The 24,051-nt window shown below is 47.8% G+C and overlaps 1 protein-coding gene across 8 annotated transcripts in view; it reads right to left on the bottom strand.

The window, feature by feature from the left end:
- Positions 1–24,051, bottom strand: part of kcnma1a (potassium large conductance calcium-activated channel, subfamily M, alpha member 1a) — a 149,765-nt gene that overhangs the window by 61,232 nt on the left and 64,482 nt on the right. For all 8 annotated transcript variants that reach the window (XM_076974801.1, XM_076974795.1, XM_076974796.1 and 5 more), the window contains exons 3-6: positions 17,856–17,917; positions 10,083–10,176; positions 9,742–9,853; positions 458–533 (exon numbers count right to left, since the gene is read on the bottom strand). In XM_076974801.1, coding sequence (XP_076830916.1) covers positions 458–533; positions 9,742–9,853; positions 10,083–10,176; positions 17,856–17,917 — 344 coding nt within the window. The remainder of the gene's footprint in view (positions 1–457; positions 534–9,741; positions 9,854–10,082; positions 10,177–17,855; positions 17,918–24,051) is intronic.

Genomic DNA, 24,051 nt, shown 5'->3' on the forward strand with positions numbered 1-24,051 from the left:
CACCTGTTTCTACCTGCCCTCAGCTCATAGGCAAGAGGTTCTCCTTCCTATAGCGCATTAAAGGGAGGATTAGCCTATAATGTTCCAGGCTCTATGTGACATCATTTTCCATGTATATAGGAAATGATTAAAATAACTTTGCATAATTTAGAGGTACAATAAGATGTTTATGCATTAGAACAGAACTATAAGGGCTGAATGTGCAGACGTGCAAGGTGATAGGAGAGAAAGCAAAGGACTGTGGGTAAAGGTAAATAGTCAATATAGGACCGTAGTTACCATAACAATATTTTGCAAAGTTATGTTGCCAGCCATGTGATGTACATAAGCCCAAAAGCCATAAGACAAATAACATATAGAGCAAATGGTTTGCTACTTATTGTACCTTTAACTGAAGTCTTACCATCAGTGGAATAAAGGAACACTGTGGCGTGTGCGTGTAGGTGGTCGGCCTTACCTTGTTTTTAATATATTCAAAAACTGTAATATTTCCGAGAACTGTATCAGTCTCAAGGCTCTTAGAAATCGCAGACCTGCAAGCAAACAAAAGGTTGAATTGAAATTACAAACCATATTCACCTCTGGATCTTGTTGATAAAGGAAACGGGATCAAATCAAAGTTAAATCCATCGGTGAACGATCAGGGGAAATAAAGGATCCAGTTAGCTGGTGACAGTTCTGAACGAAGCGCTCTCTTTATGCTCAGCAGACAATCCCAACGCAGATGTAGCTATAAACAGCCATGATACAAAAGATCACCAACCTTTTGGAAATCTTTTAAAACTCACTACATCTATAACTTATAGATTCTATAAATACAAATACAGATACTATAAATATCTATAAACATCTAGAAATATGTATTGAATGTATTGAAGCCATGTGTAAACAGACCCTAACAGGACATGCAGTGAATGAATTTAACCTGGAGACTGGTACCTGAAATGAGGTACCGAAATCATAAAGATAAATACAAATAGCATTTAAAATAAACGCAGTGTGATTTTTTTTATTGCACAAACAATCCATAGCAGAAAAATCGAACCCATGTATTTACACTGTTATTATTTCCTGCATTAGTAATGACTTCACCCCAACGATTCCCACAGTAGCTCATTAGGACTACACAGCAGTCGTCGTATTAGCAGATGTCTTATGGATTTTTAGCTTGTGTAATCTTTATTCCGAGGTCCTCTGAAATCTCCTGATCAAAACTAAGCCAGCCCTCAGTACTTCACAAGAGGCCAAATTCAAATACAGTCCTCACACTGCGCTTTATATATTCATGAGGTCTCTGGACGTGTCGGAATGTGTGCAAGTGTGTTTATGAGGGATTGTGACAGTGTCGCAGAGCAGGTTAAAAACGTAACACATCATCAGGCAACATACTCAACATCAGTCAGCCTTGCAACATAGACTTTCTTGCATTCTCTCACTCATTAATCTCCCTTTCACACACACACACACACACACACACAAAACAATGATTAACACTTCAGCACTCCTTATGCAGTATCACACACGCTATTCAGACAAGATCACGGGGAATAGATCAAACCGACGAAAGTTCCCGACAAAAGCCTCGCAATTAACGACAGCAGCCTCAGTAACCACAGCAACCACGGTAAGCCCGTAGGCAGGGCAGTGCTGTTTCAGAGCCCCAAAAACGTTCTCTTACCCCAGCCGGAGAGCAGACGGAGGCAGGAGACCACGGAGCCCAGGAGGCCCGCACCTTTCTTGCCTTCTCTTGGTCTAACGCGGTAGCCTTTATGAAAGAGCTCAGAGCAGGACTTCCTGCGGGCGACAGTCCTGCGCGCGGGCTCAGGCTGCAGGACGGTGGGCAGGGCACAGGGCACCAGAACACGACTGGAGATCATGGCTCCTGGACCCTCTAATCTTACTTCTGCAGCACTGTCAACCAAAGAGATGCTCTGTGGCGCAGGAACAAATCGCACTGAACATCAGATGGAGTGAAGTGATGAAAACATGCTGCTGAGTAGTGGTGGTCCAGGAGTGGTGATCCAAGAGTGGTGATCCAAGAGTGGTGATCCAAGAGTGGTGATCCAAGAGTGGCGATCTAAGAGTGGTGATCCAGGAATGGCGATCTAAGAGTGGTGATCCAGGAGTTGCGATCCAGGAGGCCTGAGGCAGAAACACGGCCAGCCAAGAGACCGCGGGCTGCAAAACACACACTGCAGGGGAAAGTCCAGCGGGAATGAGAGCCGTGCGGCGGGGCCATCTGTCTGAGGGACGGGAGAGAACGGATCGGGGCAGCTGCCACTCCAGAACAGCCCTACGCATCGGCTTAATCTGCCACGCCCACGCACACACACCCCGCCGGAACAAATCCTCATACCACTAATGTGATTCATGTGTATAAGATGATGAGATGGGCTGTCCTGCCCTAACCCCTTCTGGATATTTAGAGTGATTGAAATCGAAAAAACAGAAAAAAAACATAACAGTAATCCTGAATTAATCACCGCGGTGCGGCGGCCATGTTTGTTTGTCCGAGGCCTAAACCGCTCATTGTATGGACTCTGATGATGCACTTTGAAAGCAACCAATTTCTCAACATAATCACAGTTTAAATGAAGGCCCATAATCCAGCTTTGAGCTGTGGCGAGACAGTCTACTGACATCCAGTGAGCTTAGCTTTGCCGTTACCCTCTCATGTGCAGTCTGCCTGCTCAAGGGCCCTTACGTGTGCTCAGGCAACACCAGTGCCAATCACCCTGTAACAAACATCTACTTTGCTTTCGCATGACAGACACACGACTCCCTTCACGGACGGAGTGCCTGCCAGCCGCTACTGCCCACCAGGCAGGCGTGGGAGGCTAGGACGGCCCAGTACATCGGGCCCTGTTCGGAGAGTGTGCGTGTGCCGACACACACGTGGGGAGAGAGCGCGTGTGCCGACACACGCGTGAAGAGAGAGCGCGTGTGCCGACACACGCGTGAAGAGAGAGCGCGTGTGCCGACACACGCGTGAAGAAAGCGCGTGTGCCGACACACGCGTGAAGAGAGCGCGCGCGTGCCGACACACGCGTGAAGAGAGCGCGCGCGTGCCGACACACGCGTGAAGAGAGCGCGCGCGTGCCGACACGCGTGAAGAGAGAGCGCGCGTGTGCCGACACACGCGTGAAGAGAGAGCGCGCGTGTGCCGACACACGCGTGAAGAGAGAGCGCGCGTGTGCCGACACACGCGTGAAGAGAGAGCGCGCGTGTGCCGACACACGCGTGAAGAGAGAGCGCGCGTGTGCCGACACACGCGTGAAGAGAGAGCGCGTGTGCCGACACACGCGTGGAGAGAGCGCGTGTGCCGACACACGCGTGAAGAGAGCGCGTGTGCCGACACACGCGTGAAGAGAGCGCGTGTGCCGACACACGTGTGAAGAGCGCGCGTGTGCCGACACACGCGTGAAGAGCGCGCGTGTGCCGACACACGCGTGAAGAGAGAGCGTGTGCCGACACACGCGTGAAGAGAGAGCGTGTGCCGACACACGCGTGAAGAGAGCGCGTGTGCCGACACACGCGTGAAGAGAGCGCGTGTGCCGACACACGCGTGAAGAGAGAGCGCGTGTGCCGACACACGCGTGAAGAGAGCGCGCGTGTGCCGACACACGCATGAAGGGAGAGAGCGCGTGTGCCGACACACGCGTGAAGGGAGAGAGCGCGTGTGCCGACACACGCGTGAAGAGAGAGCGTGTGCCGACACACGCGTGAAGAGAGCGCGTGTGCCGACACACGCGTGAAGAGAGAGCGCGTGTGCCGACACACGCGTGAAGAGAGAGCGCGTGTGCCGACACACGCGTGAAGAGAGCGCGCGTGTGCCGACACACGCATGAAGGGAGAGAGCGCGTGTGCCGACACACGCGTGAAGGGAGAGAGCGCGTGTGCCGACACACGCGTGTGGAGAGAGCGCGTGTGCCGACACACACGTGGGGAGAGAGCGCGTGTGCCGACACACACGTGTGGAGAGAGCGCGTGTGCCGACACACACGTGTGGAGAGAGCGCGTGTGCCGACACACACGTGAAGAGAGCGCGCGTGTGCCGACACACACGTGAAGAGAGCGCGCGTGTGCCGACACACACGTGAAGAGAGCGCGTGTGCCGACACACACGTGAAGAGAGCGCGTGTGCCGACACACACGTGGAGAGAGCGCGTGTGCCGACACACACGTGGAGAGAGCGCGTGTGCCGACACACACGTGGAGAGAGCGCGTGTGCCGACACACACGTGAAGGGAGAGTGCGCGTGTGCCGACACACACGTGAAGGGAGAGTGCGCGTGTGCCGACACACACGTGAAGGGAGAGTGCGCGTGTGCCGACACACGTGAAGGGAGAGAGCGCGTGTGCCGACACACACATGGGGAGAGAGAGCGCGTGTGCTGACACACGTGAGGAGAGCGCGTGTGCTGACACACACGTGAGGAGAGAGCGCGTGTGCTGACACACACGTGGGTAGAGAGTGTCCTCTGGCCTTCCCGACTGCACCTCCACACACGAAGGGCATATGTGCCTGCCACAATGTCACTGGTTCCCTTTGCCAGGCGGTGTGGGCCGAGCCACGTCCTGCCCGGTTCCACTCCCAGCAGGCTCGCTGCACCCACAATGCACTGGGAGCACGGCTCGTGTAAACACAAGGGCGGCCAGCCAGGCTCTGCACAACAAAGAGGCTTACAACACAAATTGGTTACGCTCTTCTGTCTCAGAAGCTTCCTGTCCGGCTACGGGGAGGAATGTTCATGGCAGCAAGAAATCTGCTTTAGTCAAAGAGATACAACAGCTGCATGACACAGTATGGATAACAGGATTGTATTAGACCACCAGGTGGCAGTGTAATGCAGCGTGTGAACTCTCTAAAGGAGTTGGGGGAAACACCATGAAGTTGAGGCATAAATCATATACAAAGTGCATTTATATTTGCATTAATGTTCCAGTACTTATGTGATTACTGGTAAACTAACCAGTGCTAGTCAGTCCACATCTTCAGTATGAAATCAGTATATTATATGGGGGATTTTTTTTTTTTTAAAAGCTTCAGTTCGCAAAGCAGCAACCAATACAGACACGGCAGCTAGTGTAATTACTGCACACTAGACTAACACTGCAGTCTGTTCAGTCTGGCACAGAAATTTGAGCACCACTCAGAGGTTTTACATCTTAGATCACAGAGTGTCTCAGCTTTGCAGGCAGCAGTGTGGTGGGGGTGGGGGGGATGGATGCAGGCTGTCTGATGGGTGGAGCGGGTGGAGTTGGTGAGAGGGAGATACGGCTTCTGCACCGGCCTCCTGCCATTATGGTTCATTTCACACCGATTTGACGAGAATCATTTTCGTCTCTTCTGAAGTGGAGACTGGCATTACCTTCCAGACTAAAGCCAGAGCTCCTCTGACCAATTTAAAGGAGGCCACAGCACTGAGAAGACCCAGACAGGAACGCTACAACAGAGGACCAGAACTGCAGAAGGCCCCCAGGGACGGGAGAGCTGTGATCTAAAGCTGTGCAGAGAGAAGGAGATGATATCATCAGGGCTCTGTGCTGGCAGTACCCTCCAGTTAAGTGAAGGGAGTTCTCATCACGGCTGCACAGCTGACTGTACTCTATACTAAAGCAATGACAACTTACTATCTTTAAAACAACACACAGTTGTAAAATATTGTAATTTATTTCAATTCATTAAATATATTATATATATATATATATATATATATATATATATATATATATATATATATATATATATATATATATATATATATATATATATATACTGCTCAAAAAATAACTAAAATAACATCCTAGATCTCAATCAATAAAATATTCCAGTTGAAAACCTTTATTTATTACATAGTGGAATGTGTTGAGAACAAAACATAAATGATCAATGTAAATCAAAATTGTTATCCCGTGGTGATCTGGATTTGGAATCATACTCAAAATCAAAGTGGAAAATCAAATGACAGGCAGATTCAACCTCAAGACCAGTTCAAATGAGGCTCAGTAGTGTGTGTGGCCTCCACGTGCCTGTATGACCTCAACTACTGGACAGTCTGTGGTGCAACGTGGCGTTGGTGGATGATGTCCCAGACGTGCTCGATTTGATTCAGGTCTGGGGAACTGGCAGGCCAGTCCATAACATCAACGGTTTCATCATGCAGGAACTGCTGACACACTTCAGCCACATGAGGTCTAGCAGTGTCATGCATCAGAAGGAACCCAGGGCCCACTGCACCAGCATATGGTCTCACAATGGGTCTGAGGATCTCATCCTGGTACCTAATGGCAGTAAGGGTACCTCTGGCTCGCACATGGAGGTCTGTGTGGCCCTCCAAAGAAATGCCTCCCCACACCGTTACTGACCCACTGCCAAACCGGTCATGCTGGAGGATGTTGCAGGCAGCAGAACGTTCTCCACAGCGTCTCCAGACTCTGTCATGTGCTCAGTGTGAAGCTGCTCTCATCCGTGAAGAGCACAGGGCGCCAATGTCGAATCTGCCAATCTTGGTGTTCTCTGGCAAATGCCAATCGTCCTGCACGGTGTTGGGCTGTAAGCACAAGCCCCACATGTGGACATCAGGCCCTCATACCTCCCTCATGGAGTCTGTTCCTGACAGTTTTAGCAGAAACATGGATATTAGTGGCCTGCTGGAGGTCATTTTGCAGGGCTCTGGCACTGCTCCTCCTGTTCCTCCTTGTACAAAGGAGGAGTTAGTGGTCCTGCTGCTGGGTTGTTGCCCTCCTACGGCCTCCTCCATGTCTCCTGGTGTACTGGCCTGTCTCCTGGTAGCACCTCCAGCCTCTGGACACTGCTGACAGACACAGCAAACCTTCTTGCCACAGCTCACATTGATGTGCCATCCTGGATGAGCTGCACTACCTGAGCAACATCTGTAGGTTGTAGACACCGCATCATGCTACCTCTATGGTGAGAGAACTGACAAAATGCAAAAGTGACCAAAACATCAGCCAGAAAAGATGAGAACAGAGAAAAGGTCTGTGGTCACCATCTGTACAATCACTCCTTTATAGGGGGTGTCTTACCAATTGCCTCTCATTTCTACCTGTTGTCTGTTTCATTTGCACAACAGCAGGTGAAATTGATTCACAATCAGTGTTGCTTCCTAACTGAACAGGTTGGTTTCACAGAAGTGTGATTGACTTGATTACATTGTGTTGTTTAAGTGTTCCCATGATTTTTTTGAGCAGTGTATATGCTCTCGCTCTCTCTCTCTCTCTCTCTCCCTCTCTCTCTCTCTCTCACACACACACACACACAATGATTTCATATATGCACCACCTCCTGTAGGTTCTGTGTGGTATAACTAGTGTGGACTGGTCTCTAAAAGTCCTGCTGTCGGCCCATGAAGTCAACTCGCACAAACTCACAAGAAGAGCAGGATTAGCCCCTCGTGGTGGTTGGCATGGGGAGCAGGACTGTGCGTGTGTGTGTGTGTGTGTGTGTGTGTGTGTGTGTGTGTGTGTGTGTGTAACACTGCTGATGATTTCACACAGCTTCCTTTTTACTGCCGTTTCTCTTTCTTTCATCATCTGTGAGCCGCTGTATGTCTGACCTCAGAGCCGGGTGCGGGGGTCCAGGTATTGCATCATCTCCGTGTAATAGTGGCTTAACACGCAATGATCAATCACACAGCAGCGCTGCTTGAACATGACACACTTCAGCTTAGGTAGGTTGCTTCATAAAGGAATTATTTGCTAGTACAGGTGGCTATTTTTGTGTTGACATGTATATTTGATGCTCATTCTGATTGGCTGTAGTACTGTGTTTAAACGGGACCAGCCCCGTCGACAGGGGGGGACAACCGAGTCTGTTGTCCCGGGCCCCAGAGCCAGGGGGGCCCATAAAAGAGCCCAGCAATTTATTTTTTATTTAAAGTCTATAATTTTAAATATAATCTTGAAATCTTTCATTAATATAAAATTCTATACTCAAAATAAGCTCAATGTCTAAAATATATATGTTTTTTATAGTGCTGTCAATTCCAGGTGCCTTAAAAGTCCTTACCAGGATTTTGCTCAGGCTTCCTGGATTGTGTTGATTCCACTAATTTTACCTGGATTGCTAATTAGAAAATCTAGCAAGCTTGAGCAAAATCCTGGTGAGGACTTTTAATCGCGGCACCTGGAATTGACAGCACTAGTTTTTTACCTATCTGCATATTTTCCATTAAGTGCATACACCCCGGCCTCCCACTGAAAAATGGTTTGATCCAGCACCGACCGTAGCCCGGCTGGTACCCGCCCAACAGTGGGAAATACAGTGGTGGATAGTTAAAGTAAACAGAAATCTGGAGCGCAGAAAAGAAAGGAAAAACATTTACCTGACGAATTTTAATGTTGCATTGTGTTCCATGTTTGAAAAGTGCTGGAATTTAGGCTAAAGTACTTGAAAATGTTGAAATTGTAACTACTTGGTTTCACAACAAATATCTGTCTGACTGAATAGTTCTCTTGTATTACGTTAACAAATACGAGCCTCTTTTAATTCCAGGAAGAAACACGAGAGAACGTGAAGACGTGAAGATTGGGCGTTTTGAAAATAAACAACCATTAAATAATGTGATAAAAATCAAATTTCGAATCATTTAGAGTATATGTATATATATTTAACTAAATTATGTTTAACGTGCTGGGACATATTGAACTGGACCTTGAAAGTGACGTACAAGTGCTTGAATTCCACCTTGTTTAGGTGTATGAACCCTGCAAACATGGAGAGGTGCACGACCTCTCGAATCGACAGCGTGTGAAGCCCTCGTGGGCGGTGCCATTGCGATTACGTCATTTTCGCCGCGACGCGTCAAGTATAAACCAGTAAGCTGTCAGAAACAGCTTTGATGTGTGGCTATATTATATATTATCTGCTACAGAGGAAATTCAAATGATGTAAGCGGGGGTGGGGAGGGGGGGGTGGGGGGGGGGGGGGTACATGAAACTTTCTTGTCCCGGGCCCCAGCAAGACTGTCAACGGGCCTGAACGGGACTGTGGTGTTAGCTGATGGTAGCATGTGTGTCTGTATGAGCTCGAATTAAAACAAGGCTCCATTTGCAGGTGGCAGTGAATTAAAGTAACTGCCATACTTCCTGGCAGCCCAGATCTCACACACACACACACACACACACACACACACACACACACACACACACACACACACACACACACACACACACACACACACACACACACACACACACAGTCTGCTGACACTGACTTCTTTCTGTCTCACAAGTCCGGCACTCGGAGTGACGGTGGAGTTCTGAGCTTCCCCGTGGGCCCCAGTGACCCACCTCCTGATCCAGCCAATCAGAGGAGCACGTGCTTCCTCTCCCCGCCCCTGATCTCTGCACCTCCCCACTGGGTGCTCCCCACCTCTGACACCATGGATAACAACATGGGAGCGCCCTTTGACCCTGTTCACTGCCGAGACGTTTACAGCTCCGGACTCTCAATGGCAGATACAGGGTCTGTGCGCCGGGCTCGGAGGACTCTGCCTTCCCAGCTCTCCCTCTGGGGGGAATTTCAGAGCTATTCTCGTCCATTTGAGGGACAAGATGTGACATTGGCGATGGCAGTGGGACCCTGGCACCGATGATGAGGAGCGTCACGTTCTAGCGCCGTGGGGGACGGGGAGACACAGAGGGGGACACCAGGACTCTGGGGGACAGGGAGACGCTGAGGGGGACACCAGGACTCAGGGGACGGGGAGAGACTTACCCAGCCAGCTCCTGTTCAGATACACTGACACGAACACTGGCGGCACAGTGAAGAAGTCCACCACGGAGTTCACCTCCAGCCAGAACCACAGCTTATCATTGGCTGCGATGAACTAGGGAAAAATCCAGAGAGAGAGAGAGAGAGAGAGATAGAGAGGGAGAGAGAGAGAGAGAGAGAGAGAGAGAGAGAGAGAGGGAGAATTGGACCGTGCAACTGATGAACAAGACTAAATCTATACCATGCCAGTGAGCAGTACAAAACAATGAATTCTTAGGTTAAGAAATGATCAGCTTGTATTAAAGAGTTTATTTTCCTTCCTGTAGATGATAGGAAATACTTACACGCAAACCAAAGTAGAGTAAGAAGAACACGTTGAATGCCATGTCGATCTGTAACGTGAAGTCTTTGTAGAAAATATGACAGGATTCTATGGGGCTGTGGAGAGAGGAAACAAAGACATGAAAACCACACAAGGAAGAAAACAAACCCCACGCTGTGAAGAAAGAGGGAGAACTGATTAACAAACACACCACCAAAACTAATGGCCTAAAGCAATTCAAGAACGCCCATATCTTGGAATACCGAAATGAAAGGGTGAAAACAACCGCTGACAGTGTAAATTAAGTTAAAAGGCACCGATTCATCAACAGCCATCAGCTTTGAAGGCAAGAGTAATGTGAGGTAGGGAGTAATGTGAGGTATGTAGTAATGTGAGGTATGTAGTAATGTGAGGTATGTAGTAATGTGAGGTATGTAGTAATGTGAGGTAGGGAGTAATGTAAGGTAGGGAGTAATGTGAGGTATGTAGTAATGTGAGGTAGGGAGTAATGTGAGGTATGTAGTAATGTAAGGTAGGGAGTAATGCGAGGTATGTAGTAATGCGAGGTATGTAGTAATGTGAGGTAGGGAGTAATGTGAGGTATGGAGTAATGTGAGGTAGGGAGTAATGTGAGGTATGTAGTAATGTGAGGTAGGGAGTAATGTGAGGTATGTAGTAATGTGAGGTAGGGAGTAATGTAAGGTAGGGAGTAATGTGAGGTATGTAGTAATGTGAGGTAGGGAGTAATGTGAGGTATGTAGTAATGTGAGGTAGGGAGTAATGTAAGGTAGGGAGTAATGTGAGGTATGTAGTAATGTAAGGTAGGGAGTAATGTGAGGTATGTAGTAATGTGAGGTAGGGAGTAATGTGAGGTATGTAGTAATGTGAGGTAGGGAGTAATGTGAGGTATGTAGTAATGTGAGGTAGGGAGTAATGTGAGGTATGTAGTAATGTGAGGTAGGGAGTAATGTGAGGTATGTAGTAATGTGAGGTAGGGAGTAATGTGAGGTAGGGAGTAATGTGAGGTAGGGAGTAATGTGAGGTAGCCGTCCCCCAACATCTGCACTGATCTCACCTCATGGCTCCATTATTCAGGAACTACTGATTCTTGGAATGAGGAAGAAAGATGCTAAAATAAACAGGAAAGGTTTCTCCAACACACACACACACACACACACACACACACACACACACGCACACACACGCACACACACGCACACACACGCACACGCACACACGCACACACACACACACACGGTCCAAATGATCTGAAGGCTTCTGTGTGTTTTCTCCTTCATTCATCTCCATTCCCAGAGCGTTTCAGGATTTTGCTTCATGTTAAGTTAAAGAAGAACAGCCAGGCTGACCTTTCTATAAGCCTGGACCACAATGTTGTGCTTTAAGCATGCTGAACTCTGTTCGAGGGACTGGTTGGCACTCATCTTGTTGGTAATTATTCACCAAGTAATCCTCAGCCACGCCACGGCACCGTTTTCAAACCGAGTGGCAGATCGAGTCAAACCGAGTGGCAGATGCTTCTCTCACCCACGCCTAGCGTCCCACCACAGGGCACCGCCCTGGCATTGGACGATGCCTCCCAAAACCCAGTCCCACCCGCCTTCTACAATAACGCAGCCTGCTGACCTTCAACCTGGATGCACTTCATTAGGACAGGAAGAGCTCGGACTTGAGGAACGCCATGCGGCAGAGACCATGTGACCTACAGAGCAGCGCCGACCACTGCAGGCAAATCACAGCCTGAAGACTATAAATATTTGATTTGTTTTCTATCCAGGCACCATGCCACAACAGCCACAGAGCGCAAGGGCGCCTCCTGCTGTTTGTGTAACTATACCACAAAGACGTAATAATCTGTTCTGTCTCAAAGTACGCAATGGAAAAAGACCCATGATGGCACTGAAAAACACATTTGTTTGTCAGCTTATGATCTGCAGGAAAGCTAGTGTGTGGGCACCTGGTAAATATGAAGGCAGAGCCCCTGGTTTTCTGATGCTGTCCCGCAACACATGCTGTGATCACGTGGGACCCCCACACACACAGTGTCCAGGCAGAAAGAACTCCTCCTGACGCCTGCCACTTCCCTCTCCGTCCGTGTGTGTGAGCCTGGACCCCCGTGGCGTAAGGGAGAGCAGCACTACATGGCACCTGGCACAATGCAGGCTGGCTGCTGCTTAGGTGCAGTGTCAAGGCTCAGACACTAGGGGGCCTCAGCTGCCCACCATAACAACAGAGAGCGAGGGCCACTGTTTATATCCAGTAGGGGAAAAAGTAACACAAAAAACATAGACCTAACTATATATAATATATATCAGGGTTGTGTGCCAGGCCAGGGCAGATTCCTGAAAGAAAAGGAGGGGGCATGGGGAGAGAGAGAGAGAGAGAGATGGAGAAAGAGAGAGAGAGAGAGAGAGAGAGAGAGAGAGAGCAACAGAGAGATGGAGAGAGAGAGACGGCGAGAGAGATGGAGAAAGAGAGAGCAAGAGAGAGAGAGAAATAGAGAGAGATGGAGAGAGAGAGAGACGGAGAGAGAGATGGAGAAAGAGAGAGTGAGCGAGAGAGAGAGAGAGAGATGGAGAAAGAGAGAGAGAGGGAGAGCGAGAGCGCAGTGTCATTGTCCCTTATGCAGTACAGGACCAGGTTCGTGCAGCAGTGGTTGATCTAGGCCAAGACACCATTTCTAAAATAAGAATAATTTAGCACCTGCACGGGCTCTAGACCAATCAAACGCGGGCACTCTAAGGCCCGCCTCCCCGTTCTCCCCCAAACACTTCCTGCATGTGCTTCGGCCCAAAGGTTGAAACCTCTCCAATGACACAGACACGACAGGCTACACGTCTGAGTAAGAGAAGCAGAAGGCAGAACGCTGCACTTAGTCACGCAGCTAACACGCCAAACAACGGCCCCACATTCACATGGGCACCATGTTAGAAACCGGACCACCTCGTCCTGACACTTTACTACTGCCCCGTGTAAGACATCCACACACAAGAGGCATATTACTGCACACTGTCATCTGTCACATACAGATTAGTTTTTTTATTCCAACTAATCTTGAGAATTATCCAGAAGGATAAAGTTAAATTAAAAGTAATTATCTGTCTATGGAGGCCACAGGTAAACCAGAGCACTGTGGTAGACACAGAGGTTGTCGAGTGCCTTCCTCTGTAGTGTGCGAGACGCTGGGAGTCTCTCAGTTCTGATGTGGTGTTGAGAGTCTCAGTTCTGCTGTGGTGTTGAGTCTCAGTTCTACTGTGGTGTTGAGTCTCAGTTCTACTGTGGTGTTGAGTCTCAGTTCTACTGTGGTGTTGAGAGTCTCTCAGTTCTGCTGTGGTGTTGGGAGTCTCAGTTCTACTGTGGTGTTGAGAGTCTCTCAGTTCTGATGTGGTGTTGAGAGTCTCTCAGTTCTGCTGTGGTGTTAAGTCTCTCAGTTCTGATGTAGTGTTGAGTCTGAGTTCTGTTGTGGTGTTGAGAGTCATCTGCTGCCCCGTACGTTTGTTCTGGGTTGTTTTCCTTCTGTCTTTCTTTTTTTTTGAACCAGCACTGAGAAGAATCGAGTCTCTTCTTCCATGTGAATAATTGAGGGACCTTGTCTTCCATGACAGCCCAGGGCTCCTATATACTGGATCATGTAGAGAGCAACATCTGACAGCAGAGATGGAGTCTAAGATCAGAAACAATTACTAGTTTATCATTAGCTACAGTAATGATGTATTGGGTTACAAGCATATTTCACTAGCCTCAAAAACATGTCTGCCCATCCATTTGCATGCTGGCTAATCCCTTTCTCAGCCCCCCCCCCCCTCTCCCTCTCCCTCTCCCCCTCTCTATCTCTCTCTCCCTCCCCCTCTCTCTCTGAGCTGAGCTTAGATTGAGAACTCCACAGGCTCCTGGTGTGTGGGAGACCTGAAAGTGTGGCCATGCTCCACTAGAATTAAACGGTGTGGATTATTCATCCCTGCATTGCAGTGGTGGCCCTGCTCACACATACACACACACACACACACACACACACACACACACACACACACACACACACACACACACACACACACACACTGCTCCGCCTGAGGCAGCTCCCTCTGCTCACCGTAGCGCAGCCCTTTCACCCTCACTCACCCCCAGTGTCTCCACTGCTGTTAATGTGGCGTGTATGTAACATTCAGGCTCCCATGCAGACTATATGGGCCATAAATAAAGGCGTTCCTTAAAGAGCGGCGCCCCCTGCTGTTGGCCTACATATCTCTGTCTTTACAGTGCAGTGCAGTGAAGGCTTGTGAAGAGAAAGTACCACTCGTTCCCATTAAGAACGACAATTACGCAAAGCGAAAGAGCAAAACGTTCTGCAGCCCAAACCAAACTGTCCTGCTTCCTGCCGCTCACCCACATGATTTACACATGATTCACACACACGATTCACCCACACGATTCACCCACACGATTCACCCACACGATTCACCCACATGATTCACCCACATGATTCACCCACATGATTCACACACATGATTCACCCACACGATTCACACACACGATTCACACACACGATTCACACACACGATTCACACACACGATTCACACACACGATTCACCCACACGATTCACACACACGATTCACACACATGATTCACACACATGATTTACACACATGATTTACACACATGATTTAGCTGGACGGATAGATACATGAGTGTCCAGAGGACGGCAGGTAGCTGCTGTTTCAGGCTGTGGAGCTGCATATACAGACTGAGCTGATTCGGGTCTCAGCGCCACACTATGGGAAGCCGTGCTTGTGTGACGAGGGGGCGTGTCCTGAGGTGTCTGCCGCCTCACACACCTTCATTCTTGCACCAATCACGGCATTTCACCTCACACAAATGTCAGGAAATTAAGTTTTAATAATAAAGCAGTAATAACTGCTGACTGTGTCTCTCTCAGCACAACAGAACCGAAGTGGAGCAGTACAGTTGCACTCGGGCCGTGTTCAGTGGGCCGTTATCAAAACATGCTTGTATGGGACATGAGTCATGTGGCTCAGAGGTGTCTCATTGGTCAGCAGAGGGGTGCATGTCCGCTGGGCTGTGAAGGGTGTCCCCCGGGACCCTCCGGGACACCCCAAACCCCCTGGAACCCCCCGGACCACCTGGGACCCGCCATCATCTCCGAGTCCTTCCAATGTCTTCCCATGGCGTTTTCCCAACACATCACGCTTGCTTTTTCATCATCTTTAACACGCACAGGAGTATAGAAATGGATTATTGAGTCCCGGACTGTCAGTACACATTATGATGAATATGAGCAAAAATGGTTCAGCACCTGCAGATGGTCCATTTCCAAGCCATTAGTGCATGAGTCACGCTAGCAGCAGAGGTCAGTTGAAGAGCGTTAGCGCAGAAGGGGGGGGGGGGTGCTTGCACAAGTCTCTCTGTGGTGTGGATATCTGGACAAAAGGCTCGAGGTAGCATGGTGCAGGGGCTGGGACCAGGACCGGGATCAGGACCGGGATCAGGACTGGGATCAGGACTGGGATCAGGACTGGGATCAGGACTGGGACCAGGGGCCACAGCTCACTTCTGTTTAGCTCATTACCAGCAGCATTAATGTGAGCTGTGGCTGTGGCCTGGTTTGGCGCTGTCCCAGGTACTGAAGGGAGAATATGGATGCTGTGATGTGTCCTAGATCAGCCGTAGACAAACGAGAGCAGAGACTGACCACAGCATACAAATCTGCATATATCTACCTATATATACACAAACTTTAGTCCCCTTACTGATGTCCACCATGTTTTAGTGTCCCAAAAACCAAAAATCTCAAACAATCTCCCTCCAGGAACACTGTCAAATGGCCTTATGTCTATCACCATTATCCTGTTTCCACTGGGGAAATTAAACCCAGGAGTATGACGTGACCCAGAAACAACACTGTCCAACCTTCGACCTCCCACTCAGCAGAAACTTTGAATCAGAACAACACTGCCTGACAAATGTCAAACTTTAGTATGTTCCTAAGGGTACCTCACCAGCAGCACTGGGTCCAGCCTTATAAAGCCTCATTTCTAATACTTATTTAATCTTCACAAGATAATTTGTGCCTTTATTTTGAAGCAACGTTTGATACCATTATAATTGTTCGTTTCTGGTTATCTCCACATCAGAGCACAGATCACAACTACTGTATAAATGCTGAATCACCCATGTGTGATTATAAATGCCACAACACACATGTTCAGCACCTGGTCCTGTTGCTCTTCAGCTCCGCCCCATTCTTCAGACCGCCTCCCGGCCTTCTGGAGATGAAATGCTTCCAGTGCAACATGCTTCACTCCTGTCTGGGGCGCTCTGTTCAGCAACAGGCCCAGCAATGGATGCTTAATCTTCCTCTTTAAACGCAAGACTGGACCTGTGCTGAGGATCATTCCTCCACTCGCTCTCAACTTAGATTAAGTGCTGCACCTTGACTTTTTCAGGACGTCACTGCTCATATTCTGACTAGAGCCCCACGTGGCACTTTCTGCCCAGTCAAGCCGTTTGTCATCTAGAGGAAACAGCCCGCAGGAGACCCAGGTGATTACACCGCACCTGCATCAGCCACACGCAAGCCGCCGTCACTACGGATCACCGAGCAACGGTGAGTCTCGGCTGTGACGGAGCAGCTCGGCTGACGCTGCAGGGGAGATTGTACCAGCGGAGATCTCCTGCTAAACAGCTACCGTGTAAACACAGGACCAAAATGTACATAAAGCAAAAGCTCCAAAAGCACACTTTGTTTCTCCCTGTGTAGGGCCTCGAAGCAGACGTTGATCTTTTTTCTAACAGCTCCGTATTTGAGCTGATTTGTCGCTGCAGTCGCTGCACGTCTACACACGGAATAAACGCGTGCGACGCTTGTGCCTGTGGGCACGACAACACTAAACAGGAGGAAATTACCAGCCCTCTAGTTCTGTGTCAACATCCCCTGATACCCAACCAAGGATTCAAAGTCTGCAGTCTTCCATTTGCTGGTTTTAAGCCTTTTTTTTTTTTTTTAAGCCTGAGTCACTGCTTCCACAGTCAGGATGACAGGGGCACAGATCATGAGGAAATATGAGTTCTATTTGCAAACACTGATACCTGGTTGCCTGGGCAACAGCTGGGCAAACGAACAGCGCACCTGTCTCTAAGGAGAACGGGGGAGGGGAGATGCTCTGTCTGATGTAACCATGGAAACTGATTCACTTATCTTCCATTGACAAAATAATCATGCCCAACCAAGGCTGGATTTAAAATCCTATTTTGCACTGGGACCAGAACAAAGAGAGAGAATTCTATAATGGTACACTTCACATAGCGGGTAATTGAGGGATTATTAAAATACTATCATTACCTACATGAGTGAAACTGTGGCTTGTTACAGAGGAAAGTCCCCACCAGGGTAGAGGTCTGATATGATAAACCAGTGGGATTCCCCCCCTGTCCACTTAACTAACACAGTTCTCACAGCAGATGGGAAATAACGTGATGCTGATTCACAAAAGTCATTTTCGGTATAGTTGAGATACACCTGACCCAGTGACCTTCACAGAAGCTAATAAGCCAAACAGTGTAGCCAAACACAACTGGCTAAGCTCTTAGTGACCAAAATGAGAATTTAATTAATAGTTCCCATCAGACGTGCAGTTTGAGCTAAAGTGTAAAAGAGAAAAGTCTTCTTGTTCTTATTCAAATATTATATGGGCTTATACTGCAGGCCTTCGCTTACATTTTAGCTAACTGAAATAAATCTAGAAAAGTACAACACTCACTCAGAGGAGTCTATGAAGTAAATCCCCAGGGCTCCAATACTGAGCGCAAAGACCAACACCACCTGGAGGGAAAAGAGAGAGAAGAGACAATTCATTAGTGAAGCTCCACTGAGATGGCTACCATTAACACAGATGACTTTAACCTGCTTAACACCACACACAGCACATGCATTTAATACACCTCAGCTGTTCTGTGTGAGGAGAAAGAGAACACACACGCAGCATGGTAATCTTTCCATTTGGAAGCGTGTGTGTGTGTGTGTGTGTGTGTGTGCATGCGCATATACACATGGTTGTGTGTGTCCACCCCCATATGCACTATAGACGGTGGCCTCACACACACGTTTGCCCAGGCTCGTTTGCCCCAGCCCAGGCTCTGAGCGATGGGCTCTGTGGACCTGAGTCCCGGTCCAGTGGTGCCTGGTTCCTGTAGTTAGGGGTGCAGGAGCAAACACACAGCGTCCTGGGGGTCAAACCATTTGACCTTCTCTGAGCTGCCGCATTTGAGATGGACCTTCACCCCTGACCAGGTGAAACCCAGCCTGCTGCTATCAAATGGCCGTCATGCTGTAGTGCGCTGCACATGGATACATGCTCGCAAACATCCACACACTCAAACCCTCACACAGACAACTGAATACACACACACACACAGACACCTGAACACACGCTCATTATCAGCTCACGTAATGTTTTATCTATTAAAGGCAGACACCCCGCTGTAACCGGATTCGGGACACTTATATGGAAGGCTATCTCTGATATGCTAAGTGGTATCAGTGCAGTGTCAAAATGTATCAGTCTGCTGACAAATCTATGAGGCAGTGCTTTAATATCACACCATAGATCACACTGTGTATTAAGCTTAATACAGGTCAGCGTTTGAGTGCAAGGGGTCAGGCCACTTGTGCCTCCGTGTTAACATGTATTTTCATTCTGGCTTTTTTTTTTACAAACTGTACATTAATACCAAATAATCTAAGTGAGAGTTTGGAATTAATAACAATTAGGAAACATTTTTTTCCCCCCACACAGACAGAGCACCTAGAAAATATTCAGCACCTGGGATTTACAAGCCAAGCTGTTCTAAGGCCTTATCTCTGCTTGTCCTTTCTGTGCTAGTCGATGGCCACATTAGATTAAAATAGCTGCACAGCCGAGATAGAAAGCAGACCACACAGATTTATACTGCTCTTCTGTGTGGAGCTCTAAAATATACTCAAACTGAATATAATAAAACGTACAAGCATGTGATTCTTTTGCTGTTAAAATATGGCTCATGCACAGGACATTCTAATATATATCTGATTAATAACAATGAAAGTAAAATATATATTTAGTTAATACCCCAAGCACCTGCCAGTCACAACAGATGTCCATAAACATGAACAAGGCAAGATCCTATTAAACATACATCCAAGTCACTAATAGTAAATTCAGAGTGCTTTGATGGCCCTTGAAAGCTTGGGGCTTTAGTTGAAGTCAAGGAAATTCATAAAAATATGTGAATTTAACAATAACTCTTGCCTTCTTTCACAAACGCACATAGAAATACATGAGCTTGTCAAGCACAGGACATCAAAGAGTGTGGCAGGTGGAACTGGTTTCTAAGCTCAAAGTGAAGATAGAGTAAGTTCTCAAGGTTAAGTTCCATCTGAGCGGAAAAGGTCGTGATGGTGTGGTGAAAGGCGAGACCGAGGGCACTTTTGTAGTGCTCCTCAAAGCCAAAAGAGCCTCAGAGAGCACCTCAAACATTTAAAAGTGGAAACTGAGCACCTCAGAGCCTGGGTGTCTGCACCACCAGCAGGGCCGCCTGACAGCGCCTCAGGTCAGCGGTAAGGGACTTGTTTAAAAAATTAAACACAAGGCTGGTACACCTGAGCCTTCTGCTTCCTCACTGAGTGCTGCTAGCTGTTGTTTTTGTTTGGTTTCACCTTTTGGCTTTGGTTTGCCCTGCGATAGTCTGAGTCACTTAAGCAGCCATTTGAAATGACTGGCTGGTTACTGGGTGGATACTGGTTGGGTACTGGCTAGTTACTGGGTGGATACTAGGTGGTTACTGGGTGGTTACTGGGTGATTTCTGGGTGGATACTGGGTGGGTACTGGTTGGATAATGGTTGGTTACTGGGTGGGTACTGGTTGGATAATGGTTGGTTACTGGGTGGGTACTGGTTGGGTACTGGTTGGATAATGGGTGGGTACTGGGTGGGTACTGGGTGGTTTCTGGGTGGTTTCTGGGTGGTTACTGAGTGGGTACTGAGTGGGTACTGGTTGGTTACTGGGTGAGTACTGGGTGGTTACTGGTTGGTTTCTGAGTGAGTACTGGGTGGTTACTGGTTGGTTACTGGGTGAGTACTGGGTGAGTACTGGGTGAGTACTGGGTGAGTACTGGTTGGTTCATAACTGGCTACTGTTGCTCTTGCTGAGCTGCACCTGCAGGATTTGCTCTTTTTCCCCATTACTGTCCAATCCGCCACTTAAATCGGGTCCCGCTGACTGGTCTACACAAAGGGTTCTGGAGAAAACCCATTACTACAAAAAACACAGCAGTCTGACTACATTAAAGAGCAGAAACAGAGGTCCTTTCAATATGTTCACTCTTAATAATCATGTGACTGCCACTGTAGAACACCTGCACTTCTGTGTGGCCTGTCGAAAAGTTCAAACACCTCAGAGTGGTCTTAGCATGAGAAGATGGCACAGAGAATCTCACTCCAGCCACATCTTTAACACTCAACCCGATCATAAGCAGAGGAGTTCCGAATAGTTGAAGTCCTGCATCTATTTCTAGAACATTCAATGTGCAGGAAGACATTCACCAAGAATGCAAATCTCAAGTACAGTGATTTATATAAATGTGTCTCTTTCATGCGCCGCAAAACTAAATGTCTTGGTCACGATTTCCTTTGCTAGGCACAAAAGCAAACATTTTCAGCAAAGTGTCCTCTCAGTTATTAACATATACAGCAGCCACAAAACCCCTCCTTACATGTCCCAGAAGGCTGACTTAAGCATTAAACAATAGACCCTCTGAAGAGCAGGACCATAGCATCCATTATAGATGACCATTGGCTGATTGCTTTCAGTGCCATGTATTTGGATTGATATCCTGCATTGTCTAATGAGAAAACACCTAGCTGCATTTTTAATGGAGCCTCTTTGTCTGACCCATGCAGAGTTCCAGTGAGTATCGGTCTGTGGAAGAGGAGCTCTGTGCTGCGTGATAAGAGCCGCTGAACAAACACAGCCACCCTGGGTCCAATCTGCCAGCCCCTTCCCCCCAGGGCAGCAACACTTCCTGTCCAGGCCTTTGCAGGGGCTGGTCCCGTTTGGCACAGCGGACGCTGGTGCAATGCCTCAGCCCCACTCGGACTCCTCTAGGGAGATGGATCACGAAATGTTTTTGCTCCCCCCCCCACCACCACCACAAGGGGGCAGAGTGAGCCTGTTCTTTCAACAGTGCCGTGGGATTTTTTGTAACGATTTCCTACAACATTGGGCTCAGAAAACAAAAATTATATGTATATATTATATTATATATTAATACACACACACATTTAACCAAGTGAATAATAAACACTGCCAAGTAAGAATGCAAAATATTTAAAAAAGTAGAAAAGTAATATAGGGAAATAGTAAAATCACATTAAAGATGTGTACAAAACCCATATACAATTGCCGTTTGCAAGTGCTTATGCACTGAGCCAAACAACTATGCCACTTTTCATTTATAGACCCCATGTTTCCAATAAAATATGTGAAAATACATATTTTCTAATATTAAATGATAAGATAGATAAATCAATTTAAAAAATAAATAAATAAAATAGAAAAATCTAAGAAAACTTGGGAATCAAGCCGTGTGTAGACCATTAGAGCAGATCACTAATGTTTATTGTCTTCACAGCTCTAGGAGTAAAGTTTCACACACGTAAAACCACATGTGACCCATTAGAGGGAGACGCAAAAGTGCACTGTGTCTAATATAGCATGAAGGCAGTCACACTGTATAACGTTTCACATTGCATCATGAGATGGGTGTTAACAGACAGACAGAGAGAGAGAGAGAGAGAGAGAGAGAGAGAGTCTTTAGAGTCCTGAGAGAGAGAGAGTCCTGAGAGAGAGAGGGAGAGAGAGAGAGAGAGAGAGAGAGAGAGAGTCCTGAGAGAGAGAGAGAGAGAGAGAGTTCTGAGAGAAAGAGTCATGAGAGCTCTCGTGGTTCAGCACAGTCATGACCCTGCTCAGTTCTTACACTCTTACACACACACACACACACACGCCCACATTCACTCATGTAAACTAAAAGATTGCTCTGTTCTCTCTAATATTAGGTCAACCTGCTTAAGATTTTATACAGAACATTACAACACCCTGCTAAGAGCATTATGTTTTCAAACATTTTCTGGCCCATAAGTTACACAGGAATGTCACTACATTTAGAGACTCTCCCAGCACCCTACACACAGTACACTGTTAGTACCCCCCCCCCCCCCCCCCCCCCCCAGGGGTAGCAGGGCTGATTAAGTTAGTTTAACTTCTCTCCTGTTGTCTCTTATGAGCAGCTCCATTATGTAGTTCAGCCGTTACTCATTTAGCTGGAGGCTGACGCACGCAGCTTTGTAGGTCTCTTCACGTTTGAGGTTCGTAGTAAAAGCGAAGTGTAATCCCACAATAGCAAAGCTCTCACACAATGAGATGAAACCATAACAGACCTGACCCTTGACCTGTGGGGGGAGACTAGGACATACAGATATTCTTCAGCACAGACAAATGCCTCCTCTATAGAGGAGTTTTCCCATTCTCAAAAAGCCACACGTCTGGCAACTGTGAGCTGTCCACTAGCTTAGACTTCAGAGTGGGAACATGGCCGGAGGGGACAGGAGACAGGAGACAGCTCTGGCGTGGCGTCTTCTGGGAGACCAGGCAGGTTCAGTGCTTCAGTCCTTCACACGCAGTGCACACAACACGGCAGCGTTCAGCCTTTCTTAATTTCACAGTGAAATTGTCCCGAACCCAAATGTCATTCAGGAACTCAATATGGATGTGACTTCAGAAGACCATGAGCTTTCTTCCATTTCTTGTTCTCATTCCCGAGATGAACATTGCAGACATTCGCTGACCGAACTCATGACATCTAAAAGAACAGAACGTGGTCTTTCGCTTCATGCAAAACAGGCCACGAGCTGAACAATATCTCATTCTGGACATATGAAAGGAGTGTGTGCTAACTAGCTAATGCTCAACATTTGAAGGCATACCCTAGAAGAGCAACATACCTTTTAGAAAGAGCTAACCTCCCTGGGGTGGTTATGGGAGTGTGAGAGTGATGAGGGGTGAGAGTGTAGAGGGGGGGTGAGAGTGCCAAACCCCCCCAAGTCCTCTCCCCCGCCGGTAGAAGCAGTGCACGTCTCGCACTTCTGTGTTCACTGCCCATTGACTGCTGTGGCTCGGTGTGAATGAACAGTGAAATATCAGTTCAAGGTGACCTGGTGCTAGGTGCATCCCTAACTAGCTGGAGATTATCAGGGGTGACACTCTACATTACATACGTTCACACTCATCTGTATCATTCTGAAGATACACATCAATATTTAGGAGTACACATCTGGATGTCACAACATAAATAATCAGATTCACGCAACCCACCACACGTTATCACACCAGGAAAATAAACCAAAGCTCTCCCTCATCCAAAATTACAAGTAGACTATAGTGTAAAACATTAAAATAGACATATTCTCTTCCCCCACCCTTGACAGAAACACACGGAGCGTGAGCCGGCGTGAGAAGAGTGTCTGCTACGTAGATGAGTGAATAATTCACCACCTGACTCCATGGGAGATGTCCACATACTGGACACTGGCTGCCAATGACCCTCTCAGAGGCCCACGCTGTGCTGATTAGAGCAGGGATGTGGTGGTGTAGTTAAACCAGCCTGCACCCAAACAAGGCAAACACATCCACGAAGCGCCCTGTGACAACTACACCATGCCGTGTACGGGAGCGTCACGCAAATCTCTCTTCATCCCAACACAGAGGGGACACAGAAGCCCACAAGGTGATTCTCTCTTAGCTGAAGAGCGCCAAGGTTTCATTCATAAACCACCGTGATTTTAGTCCCTAGGTACTTATCAGGGGAAATGAATGAATAATTCAGTTATACCAACAAGCCAGACAAGGCTATCGACACTGTCA

The sequence above is a fragment of the Brachyhypopomus gauderio genome, chromosome 15, assembly GCF_052324685.1.
Source record: "Brachyhypopomus gauderio isolate BG-103 chromosome 15, BGAUD_0.2, whole genome shotgun sequence".
Classification (NCBI taxonomy): Eukaryota; Metazoa; Chordata; class Actinopteri; order Gymnotiformes; family Hypopomidae; genus Brachyhypopomus; species Brachyhypopomus gauderio.